Source organism: Anoplophora glabripennis, unplaced genomic scaffold, assembly GCF_000390285.2.
Source record: "Anoplophora glabripennis isolate ALB-LARVAE unplaced genomic scaffold, Agla_2.0 scaffold46, whole genome shotgun sequence".
NCBI classification, from domain to species: Eukaryota; Metazoa; Arthropoda; class Insecta; order Coleoptera; family Cerambycidae; genus Anoplophora; species Anoplophora glabripennis.
Window position 1 is genome coordinate 812,803 of NW_019416736.1, and position 12,227 is coordinate 825,029.

Genomic DNA, 12,227 nt, shown 5'->3' on the forward strand with positions numbered 1-12,227 from the left:
TTGAATTTTAAACTGAGCAAATAAAGCATTTTTTGTTTTTTCAGTGACATAATATAAATAAGAAAAAATTTCAAAAACAACCTTAAAAATCAATTAATATTTTTAAAAAATCTGGTAACACCGCATACTTTTTCGAAATTATTACAGAATAGTCTCAAATTTTTGTAAAAGCTTATCATTACTGTCATGGCGTTGAGTGAAAAATGATAGAAATTGCCACGTTTTACGAAGAAAAGCCGCATTAGTAGTCTATGAATCTGCATGACGATAATAATATTTTCATTTGTTTCAAATTGCATGTCATTTTGAACCATTGTTTATCATAGAGTTAATTAACAGTTAGAGTGACACTTGTTTTAAAATCGGCAAAATGGCTTTGCGTAATTCTAATGAAGAAAAATATTATTATTGCACCAATTATTATCTCTTTCATAGTTCTTAGCATGCAGCTTTTTCAAACATTCTCAAATTTGTAATAAATTAAGAAAAATACATTTCATTTGGTGGTTGTATTTCTGAATATTTTCCAATATAACTGTTATTTAAGTTTAGTTGCATTTCTATTATTTTTACTCCAACATATCACTTTTTTCTTCATTGGAATAAAGCAAAGCGTAATTTTTTCGCTCAACGCCATGACATTAATGATAAGCTTTTACAAAAATTTGAGACTAATTTCGAAAAATTATGCGGTGTTGCCAGATTTATTAAAAATATTTAAATATCGACTTTTGAGGTTGTTGTCTTCCTTCTCTAAAAAACCAAAAAAATTTTCTATTTGCTCAGCTTAGAATTCAATATAGCGCCGATAAGAAAAAAGAAAGTTGATGGTTTCTCGCAAGCGAAACGTCGCAATGAAAATCTAAATATACAGTGAAATTCCTCTAAAAACTTGACGTGAAAAGTGTTTTCAGATTATAAAAATTGCTCTAAATAAAAAAGTTACAGCCAATTTTTGAAAATGCCAAAATCAGTTTTTTTCAAAATAACTCAAAAACTGAAGAGCTGTACCGGTTTGCAAGTAATGTAAGTTAGTTCACAGTGTCTATGAATATTCTATAGCAAGTCTATAGCAAAATTTTAATATTCTAGAAATCTTTTTTGTCATATTTTCCATAACACCTACATTTTTGCATATATTTTCATAGATATTTTAAATTCCATGAAGCTTTTTGGCGCTTTTCAGTGACGGCGACACACGCTCTATTACTATTTTTTTCGATACAAAAGACTCAGTCTTGTGCCCTTGATGGATTCAGTTAGCCATCTTGACTGCAGTTATGAAACCTCTAAAGCCTTAATAGCTTAAAGCTGGATAAAACGCATTCCTTACTTACACAGACAACTAAGCCGTGTAGAAAAGGAGGGAAAATTCGAACGTTGCATAAACAAAGATAAACGGTCCCCTACTATTGTCCCCAGTTTTGCCCGACGAGAAGAAACCGACCGAATTTAGTATAGCTGGTGCCCGTTGGTGTAAGTGTTTGTAAAGCTGCGTTCAAAATGTTACAAGAAAAGTGAAACCCACCACACAAAGTGCAACAGTTTGCGGAACACGTATTGCCACGGCAATAAATAAATCTGCATTTACTCCGGTGGGATTCTAGTTTGTTTTTAACTAACGGTACTAATAAAAGGTAATTGCTTGTAAAAGTTGCTAATTTATTCGTTCCTCGGTGGTTAACACATGTTTTATCGGACAATGTGGTGTTTCCCAAGCGTTGAAATTTAAAAAATCAACAAGTGTTTAATGTGGTGCGAGAGTTGATTAAACAGGGTTGAACCAATATAAAGCTTATTAATAAAATCACGACGAATAATGGTGTCCGCGGGAATTGAAAAATGATTCGCGGTTTTGCGGAACACAATGTAGGCGTCTATAATGGAATAAGCGGTTGTGGATGTCAGTAATAACACTTATGAACTTTAGAAAATAGTTTTGACGTTTTTCTGCACGACTAGAATCGTGCAAATTGTGTCAATTTTACAGCTGTGATAAAAAGAGGTATAAAACTCGAGCAGTATGACCAAAAATGTGATTTGTCATTTTAATATTGCAGTAAATTATCAACTTTTTCAATCATAACATAGTAAAGCTGTACAAAGGAAACGCTACCGACTGTTAAATCTGTGTCATTCCGATATGGTTCGAAAAACTGGTTATAAATTGTTAGAAATCAGGGAAACCCTATGCATCACACCATTATTGGTTTTATCTCAGGTATATAGTTTAGAGGAACGACCTGATTAGTACCTGGAAAGGATACTCAAAGGTTTTTCATATTTGAATGTGTAACTTGAAGTATAGGACAAGGACACACCTTCTCAGAAAGAATTTCTTATTAAGAATAGATTTTTCAGTAGGTGCTTTATCTTCATACTAAATTAGACTTTGTTGCTAAACCGTTCATGAATATTTTAAGTAAAATAAGTAATACAATAACCAACACTGAGGTTTTAAGAGTAAGCTAAGATGGTCGAGACATCTGAAACCAGTTTTAGGTTGTCCTCAGAACCACCATCATTCAACGTGACAAAGTATATATCATTGATTACACTTGAAATTGAATTTTAATGAAAACATATGTCGACATACACAAAAACTTACTTAATTATCTGATTTGATAATAGTATATAAATATTTGTTGCGAAATAAACAAAGAATACATTTGGATACAGAATATTTTACTTTTAAAAATTTAATGGAAATCATTTACTCATCTCAAATGTTTACTTATTTCTTCAGAAAAAGGTAGGCGAACAAGTTTGCCTTGCTGCTTTTATTAATAATTAATGAATTCAAAGAGACATCGTTGTAGTTCAAGTAAGAATTCTTATTTGATTTTACGAAAACGTATGGTTAAGCAAAGAGATTCAAAATGCCTCATAAAATTTACAATTCATAACAGTGATAAAACATGATAGCACGAGGGAACCCATATTTGTATTTAGATTATAAATATATTACAGTTACCTCTAACAAAATTTATTTGTTTAAACTTCTGATAGGTAGTGAATTACATTAAATTATAGCTAGTCTCATAACCTTAAAGTGTCATTATAAATTATAAATCTGTCGCAAAAATTCATATGTGTTCAAAATATCAATTATCTTAAAGAAAATTGTGTATTTAACAATGACTGAAGTATCAAGAACTTCTGATGGTAATTTACAAGAAATTATGACTACAAAAACAATTTCAAAGTTATAATTATGTCAAGAAAAATATGTTGACAATATCAGTTACCTTAAAGTTTATATATTTTCAATGATTGAAATGGTAGAGCAAAATTGCACGTAGTTTATGCCTTAAAGAAATTAGATACACGGTTCGCAAACTGATACCTACAAATAAGTTACACCTTGCTAGATTACCATTCTCAGAATCATTCTGTTCTCACAAGACACTTAAAGAATTTTTAGAATGCAACTGCTTACTCGGAAATAACAAGTGGTATGAGCAACAGAACAAGCTGTTTGTGATGTCATTGTGGAAGAAACATTTCATGCGTTTTAAGTTCGAAGCAATGTAGGAATAACAATTTGTTTCATTGTACTGTATTGACAATAAAACATTTACAAGAAATTGTATTAAATAATTAAAATATAGGAAGTATACTTTACTACCTTTTCTCTTATTAAATATTATTCATGCTTTAACGATCGAGACTTTCTATTAAATATTTGAGTTTTTGTCTGTTGAAGTGTTTGTGTCAACAATTTAGCTCCAATTTACATACGTAAAAAATAAAAGATACGTGAATTATTAAACAGAAGGTTTTTGATTATTACGTATATGTATAACATAAGCACTGTAAAGGATGTGGTGTGTATTATCTAGCGTTACATGACATCTTCTACAAACTGGATATTATTGACCGCACCTTTTGCAAGTATAGCTCATATAGGTAAACTTGAATTTCCAGTCGCATTACGCAGTAAATTCTGGCTAATTTCACAAATGTTTCAGAACAACAAACCGCAAATTTCACGCAAAGTTATGCGTTGTGGAAAAGCCTCAACCTATAATTACGAATACAGAACAACCGATATCTCCTCTGACTAAATAGCTAAAATATTTTTATTCAGTTTTATTAAACGAACATAATATTCAACTGACGTATTCCAATGATGACTTTTTTATTTGTAAATTCATAACAATTAGTTTTATTGTAACTATTCTTACGCATTTTTTATCAGGAGCATAAGAAATGCAAAACAGTTGTTACAATAAAGTTTATTTTTGCAAATTAAACAAATACAGTTTACATGTCTATTTAAGTTTAGAAGTGTGACATGGCTATAACAAAAAAATGCTACAGAGAGAACTGGGATAACAGATTTGTCACCAAATTAAATACACCTGTCATGATCTGATGACAGATAACTAAATATATTTTTTAAAACAGTTTCCTAAAACGTTAACTATTTTTGTCAGTGTCTTCTCGCCATAATTTATTTTAATCGGTTCTAGAGATCCTTGGACTACATTGAAAAAATTCGAAGTTAATTTGATATTTTGTAATAAGTACAATCAATCAAGTACAAAACAATGTTTTGTTAATCAGGTGCGTTTTACAACAAGGACATTTACGACCACAAAAACCGAATAAATTTATTTAATTATGTTTCTGTTTAACTTCGAAATTGACCTGAAAGTAAATACACCTAATCAACTAATAATAGTAAGGCATCAGTTATATCGTATTTTTAAATTTGCTATTTATATTTTCGCCTCTTTGTTCCCGATTTCGTTTTCACACCAAAAATATGTCACTTTTTTAAAATAGATCCAACAAAATTTACCGGTGACAACTTTATAAAATTGATTTTTAATTTAAACGTATTATTTCAGAAAACTTTAATTATATTTCACAGAGTTTAAATTGATATTTAGAAAACATCGTTTGTATTTTAGAAAAATCTTTTGTATTTTAGAAAATATGACATACAGGGTATACTTAAATTGCCTCGCCAAAAGTTAAAAGCGAAGTCACGTCACAAATGACTTAACTGAAATATAATTTATACGTTTTCTGAAGCATATCTATAGTTGTAACCACAGTTTAGTTTTACTAAAATATTTTTCTTTTTTTGCAGAAATAAGTCAAGATGACGGTCTTCGGCATGGTGTCCGCTGTAGCGGGCTTCATCAAAGTCCGCTATCTCATAGACAAAGCCATGATCGACAACATGGTGTTCAGAGCGCACTACAGGGTTACGTCAGCCATATTGTTTTTGTGCTGCATAATCGTAACTGCCAATAATCTCATAGGTAAAAAAAATATATACTTAATCTACATACTTCATTCGAATTTGGATGAAAATATATTCGTAAAAGTTTTGTGACTAAGTTTTATCATAAATGAATAACCAAACCACATTTATATCTTCATGAAGCTCAGAATTTCCTGATTAAACGTTAAATAAGTATCTATCGTGTCACGTATGACGTCTTGGTATTGGACTAATAACCTTGAGTTAAAAATGCTTTGAGGAACATCAGTCGCAATATTTCACATACCTTGACTTTGACTGGTGCAATAAAAGTAATTTTGTGAAATATATAAAGCGAAATATATGAGAAAACGTCGTTTCAGAAGTTCTAAACTTGAATTTATGCTCGAGGAAATGGAAAACAACAAAAGAAACCTTAAATATGTGACGACAATCAGCAATTACTTAAAGTGATACAACTCGCAATGTTCTGTATATTTCATGCATATCCTTAACGCATTAATTGTAACAATTAATAATGTTATTGTGATAATAACTGAGAGTTATCATACTGACTTAAAAATAAATATCCTTCAAGTTTCTATCTCAACAATAATTAATTAAACTATTTAAAACTTGTTTTATTTTGATTATTATTTCTGTCATTGTTTGCCCTATTACTAACGTCGTCATCTACAGAGTGATTCAGAACTTATCAAAAAAAAAAATCGGGATGTACAGGGGACTCTTATAAATACAATTTTGTAAAGAAAAAATCAAAAAGGACAGTTCACAGGAAACTGGTCCACTGTAAAACCTGACCTGACACAATGCGTCCGTAACGGCGGCATCGGCAGTGATAAAAACGGACAAAAACTTGAAAGAATTTCACAAGGAAATGAACTACTAAAAAACTACTGTAAACACTATGGTAACGACGATTGTAAAATCGGATTTCAGTATTCGGAGTCGCTGAGGTCACGTGGCTCTCCACGCGTAACGCTAGAGACTACAGTTGTCCAGCTATGTAATGGTCGAAGGTACTACAACTTCAATAAATTTTTTCTCGGAATCTATAAGGAATTTACAGAAACTTAATTTTTTGAGCCAGTCCAACAACAAAAACGTCGGAAAATTTTTACGAATAAAGGTTTTAAACCGGTGAATTTTATTTTAATTTAATGTTGGTAAAATCAACTAGTTTTTTAGAGATGTTAACAATTTCTTAGGTGACCCCATTCAATGTATCAATGATAGGGGTGTTCCCGGACACGTGATAAACACGTATTGTTGGATCACCTACACTTTCACTTTGCCACACGAACACGGAAAACATATCGGTTCCGAAATTGCACACCCTGGACTTGGTAACGAGAATCAAGACAGGATATACCACAGTTACTACCAATGGGTACCTTTTGTCCTATTTTTCCAGGTAGGTGTTCAGCCATTTCCCAAAAATCATCAAGATAAAAGAGATAATGATTCTTTGAACCTTTGCTGACATAGTTAAACAGTTTTTTCTTCAGTAAACCATTTTCTTGTGCAAAGTAGTGAATTGCTATAAGATTATCGCGTTTTAGGGAGTTTTGTTCTACATACCGCACTGGATCTGGAAGAACTGGGAACAGGGAAAGATAAGGATGATTTCGGAAGGCATGAGAGGTGCCTTAGTTGGAGACAAGCAGGAGAGAGAGGCGAGACAAAGCCGTTTGGTGCAGTATATGGTAGAAACCATGCATCTTCACAACTCCTACGCGTTTGGGTACTTCGTCTGCGAGGCACTCAATTTTGTTAATGTGGTAAGTATCACAACTATTTACGTAGCTTTCGAATATTTCTATAAATTAAAGTTTTATGTGACTATTTTAAAATAATATAAATTCCGGTAGTGGATCCTAAATATGTATGTCACATCCAATAGTTCCGAGATAATTTTGAAGACAAACATATTCATTTAAAATATTAACTTAACACTTGATAGGACCTTAAAAGGTTATGTACTCAACGATTATTGCTGCTATAAATAAACAACATCAATTAATAGGAGTGTATGTTTTGAATTAAGTGGTTAGTTCTACACACAATATTGACGCCACTTAACAGAATAACAATGTTTGCATACACACGAATAGAGAGAAATAAAAATAATACCGCAATGTTCTTTGGATTTTTGAAATACAATTCCTCTTTCACAAATTTGAATGTCTTCTTTTATTTATATTTATTATAATCTACAATTGTGATTATCACAATTATGAAGCCCTATTACTACCATATTATTTGTGAATATGTCAACTAATTATATTTTTAATTTGTCACGGAATTAACAATCTTCCTTTTCAGATGGTGAACATCTTCATGACTGACAAGTTCCTAGGTGGAGCGTTTTTAACATACGGCACCGACGTGGTCTCATTTTCGAACATGAACCAAGAGAATCGCACCGACCCAATGGTCGCCGTATTCCCGAGGGTAACGAAATGCACATTCCACAAATATGGTCCTTCGGGATCCATACAAAAACACGACGCGCTGTGTGTACTTGCTCTCAACATTCTCAACGAGAAGATCTATATTTTCCTTTGGTTCTGGTTTATTATTTTAGCAATTCTCTCTGGGCTGGCCATTGTTTATTCGGCTGCGGTTATTTTGCTGCCAAGCACCAGGGAAACTATCCTGAGGAGGAGGTTCAGATTTGGGGCTCCCAACGCTGTCGACACCATCATCAGGAAGACTCAGGTATATATTTTGTTCAATGTATTGTATGAACAGTACTTGATGCAATAATATAGTTATAGTTCTTTAATTTTGATAAGTTGCGAGTCGAACACTTTTCCTTTTTTAGGTTGGAGACTTCCTTCTGCTCCATTTGTTGGGCCAGAACACCAACCAGCTGGTGTTCGGCGAAATTTTGGACGAATTCGTTCGCCGTTTGAATTTCGGTAGCAACAGTAACGTCCCCTCCGCCCCCAGTACCCTAGAAATGAGCCCCATCTACCCAGAAATCGAGAAATTCAAAGAGACTGAGACATAAGTATTTAAAAGTACGACAAACTGACAACGAAAATTTTCTACTACATATATTTTTTTAATTATCTAGTTAAGGCCTTTGAATAATCGATTCGAATTTGTGCGAACCTAGATTTAATTCTATTTGTAACGCCATAGTATTTTAGATCTCAAATTTTTATGGGATTTTTTACACATTTATTGATTGTTACTGTGTGATCATCGATAGGATAGTAGGGAGTGCTTTTGCTCATGCAGACAAACTTATTAGAATAATTTTATTGCGCAATTTTTAGATTTATAAGCCTTTACATACTGTTAGACAATTAGGTAAGACTGTTGATTTATTTCAGAAATCTTATTTTATACACTAAGTGCCTTTTGAATAAATTAATTTTAAAGGATTTAGGGATTTATTTTAAAAAGTCGCAAATCGAATTTGGGCGACGATAAGAACAAAAAAAATTGGCTATAATTTTTAAAAATTACATAATTAAAATATTACAATATTAAATGTAACTTCATTTATTAAAAATTAATTCACTATAACCAATTTCTATTTTAGAAGAATTTACTAAAATGTTTTTGTTATGTGAAGAAAAAACTCGAAAACGAACTAAAAAGAAATTTGAACTTGAATTATACAATATTAATTAAAAAATCGTTTTGTACTTGCAAAAATTATGGAATTTTATTCCTAGTTTTTTGTTTAATGAAGAAACTTCAGTATCTCTTTGAAATTTTTTTCAGAATATACCTTGAAAATCTATAAAAAATAAAACAAATTTTCAAATAGCTCTGTTCTAAAATGATTTTGTTAGGCACAATTTGAATTATTTTTTTTTACGTATATAATGGCCTACTAGACTTCCAAATTACGATGAACGAGTTGACAAACCATGGCTAGCTATGATTTTTTTTTAAAGTGATTTTTGGGATATTCACTTTAGGGATTCTTTTATAAAAATATATTTAATCAGCATCTCTTAAAACACCTATACCTATATTTCATCAAATTGTAATGAAAAATATATTTTTTTATAGTTATAAAGTAAAATTATGAAGTTTACACTTAAGTTTATATTTATAAGGCTTTAGAAATGTCTGTGGATAAAAAATGTCAATTTACTGACCCTGCTTATTACGATTGGTAAATAGTAGTTTGTACACAGGGCGATTCATAAATGGTGACCAAAAGCGAAACCTCGTATGCTTTGGTGAATTTTAAGGGGAGTCTTTCCTATAAAGTTTTTATTTAGGACGCTTCGTTAAAAAGATACAGGGTGTTAAACGTCAAAAATATTTTTAATTTTTTAAAATAATTTAAAAACTAGTAAGTCAAATAATTCGTAATTGGGCACATGTATTTACGTAAACATTGTCCAAAATCTGAGGGCTTTTCCTAAAATTTACATGCGCAGTACATGCCAGTGGCGGAGATACAGGGTATTGGTGGCATATTTTCCTAAATAAAATAGTACGCCACTGCTTTACGGTAACAACCATGATATTTTCGGATTCGTCTTTCAATTTTCTACAAATTACTACCCTCTTATCGCAGCTTACTACGTAATTCTAAACCGCATTTTATTCGAATATCGAAGTGTTTTCAGTTACATTACATCAATACACGTGGCCAATTTCAAATTATTTCACTTACTGGTTTTTAAATTATTTAAAAAAATTAAAAATATTTTTTGAAGTTTAACACCCTGTATGTTTTTAACGAAGCGTTCTAGATAAAAACTTTATAGGAAAAACTCCCCTTAAAATTTATCAGGGAATACGAGACTTAATTTTTGGTCACCATTTATGAATCACACTGTATACATTATTTTCATAATTTTGGGCAAGACCTACCTAGTTTTCATAATGTTAGGTTCATAAACAGACTATTTATCAGTAATTTCCAATGCTTTCTAGAGTTTCAAACGGAAATTTAATAAAAAATAAAACTTATAAATTGACAATATTTGCGATATAAAAAAATCTCAGCAGGAGGCCATGGAGTCACAACTGGATCAATGTAATTGGTTGAGCAAGTACACCTAGAAGGCCACTGTACAGGGTGTCCTACCAGGAAACGTCATTATCGATATATCGGAAAGTACAAATCCGATAAATCTGAAAATTTGGCAACCTAACAAAGGCAGTAGAGCCAACACAGCTAAAGTATTTAGAACTTTAAGACACTTCCAGTTATACTGGGGATCGACATTGACTTTCTTATTTTAAATGGGACACCCTATATATTATTGCATTTTCGGATTCTACGCGAAATTTGAGTGTCACTTTATTATTATTCTCTATCTTAAGAGTTATAGATTTTAGAAACTAATACAGACATAACAATAATTTGACAACTAACTTGACAAATGTCAAGTTATTTTAATTGTTTTTGAAGTGTTTCTGGTCATAGCAAATTAGATGACAGGTCTGAACGAGAAAATTGCAAATATCTCTAAAAGTAATAACGGCAACCCTAACAATGCTTATATGGCTTGAAAGGAAATTTCAATCTGCATATGACAAAGTAAAAAATACAGGGTGTTCCATTTAAGTTAACAAAGTTATAGCTGTTTGAAGTTATCAAAATGTAACATCAAAAATGAAACACCTAGTATTAAATGTTTTAATTTGTTGGTATACCATAATTTAGTGTTACCTATGCCCTTTACAGGTACCAAAAATCCGCTTGATATCACGCTCCTGAAAAGAGTTACTAACATCTCCGCGGACCCTTGCATCTGTCAAATTTTTTCTTTAAAAATTAATATCAAAATCTATAACTCCTAGATATAGGGAATATTTACTCAAGTGACTCGAATTTCACGTAGAATTCGAAAATGCAATAATTCCATTTAAAATAAGAAAGTTAATGTCGGCATCTGGTATAACCGGAAGTGCTATAAAGTTCTAAATATTTTAGCTGTGTTGGCCCTACTGCTTTTGCTAAGTTAATAAATTTTCTGATTTATTAGCTCAGTACTTTCCGATATATCGATAGTGGCGATTCCTGGTGCGACACTCTGTATATGAAAAAAAATCATTCGTGCGTCCCAAAAAATTGTACACTGTGTACTGTACAGCCGTTAGTGTAGGTATTTCAACAGATCAGTGACTGATTGAGGAAGTTTCTCTCGAAAGGTGAAATTTATTCTCATCATAATAGAAAATGTCTTTGTTCGTAACGTTTTTCTGTCACCTCTATATTCACAATGAAACACTGCAGATTTCGCCACAAAAAGAGAGAAAATATCAACAATATTAATTAGGAAGAAGGGTGATGAAATTATAGAAGACAGATAGGTTTCAAAAATACTTCACGATAAATCATAAAAAGCTGTAATTAAGGAAAAAACTTATAATACATAAATTTAAAAAAACAGAATATTGAACGCTATTCTTGAAATTGAAATAGTATTACAATATATGAAGTGTCAAAGAAAACAAATTATTGAATCTATGCTAGCAACTTTTTTCTACGTTAGATAACACAGCGACACAGAAAAAAAAAGTTGGGTATACTTTTTATGCGACATATTTTTCGTAGTAATTTGGCCTCCTGAACACGAATCTGGGGTCAGAATTGGCACATCACGTCACAATTTTTTCCTAACCTCAAAAAACTTGTGAAAAATAGTGAAAATTGATGAAAATTTACTGGGAAAATTTGGAAAAAAATTTATTTCCACGTCAAATAGTACATTTTTATGTAAAAGACTGTGCTGAATTCAAATCCACTGTCAGAATTGAGCTAGAACGTGTGGTTTTTTTTCTAACCTCAAAAAACCGAGCAGGAATCGCTATTTTCAAATTCTGAGCGGATTTTGACCAGATTTTGTATAAAGGGGTTTTTTGGGTCGCTGATTACGAATATGAATTCACATTGTAAAAATTCAAGATGGCTGATCCAATATGGCGGGTGTACTTTTTTGAAATCCACCGATTTCAGTAAAATTTGGCATCATAAGGATTGCTGGTTGATCTCACCTTC

General features: G+C 31.6%; 2 protein-coding genes across 2 annotated transcripts in view; one reads left to right on the forward strand and one right to left on the reverse strand.

Moving 5' to 3' along the window:
- Positions 1 to 12,227, reverse strand: part of LOC108904251 (dedicator of cytokinesis protein 3) — a 79,359-nt gene that overhangs the window by 36,785 nt on the left and 30,347 nt on the right. The gene's annotated exons all lie outside the window — the stretch shown is intronic.
- LOC108904252 (innexin inx3) lies at positions 1,433 to 8,634 on the forward strand. The gene is made up of 6 exons (XM_018706727.1): positions 1,433 to 1,637; positions 5,102 to 5,276; positions 6,448 to 6,653; positions 6,802 to 7,020; positions 7,565 to 7,960; positions 8,067 to 8,634. Exons 2-6 carry the CDS (start codon positions 5,114 to 5,116, stop codon positions 8,253 to 8,255), a joined length of 1,173 nt encoding a protein of 390 aa, XP_018562243.1. The 5' UTR covers positions 1,433 to 1,637; positions 5,102 to 5,113; the 3' UTR covers positions 8,256 to 8,634.

Coding starts and splice junctions, on each gene's coding strand:
- LOC108904252 (XM_018706727.1), top strand. CDS start 5,114: ATGACGGTCTTCGGCATGGTGTCCGCTGTAGCGGGCTTCATCAAAGTC. Junction 5,277..6,447: donor AACTGCCAATAATCTCATAG/GTAAAAAAAATA, acceptor ACAATTTCTTAG/GTGACCCCATTCAATGTATC. Junction 7,021..7,564: donor CACTCAATTTTGTTAATGTG/GTAAGTATCACA, acceptor CTTCCTTTTCAG/ATGGTGAACATCTTCATGAC.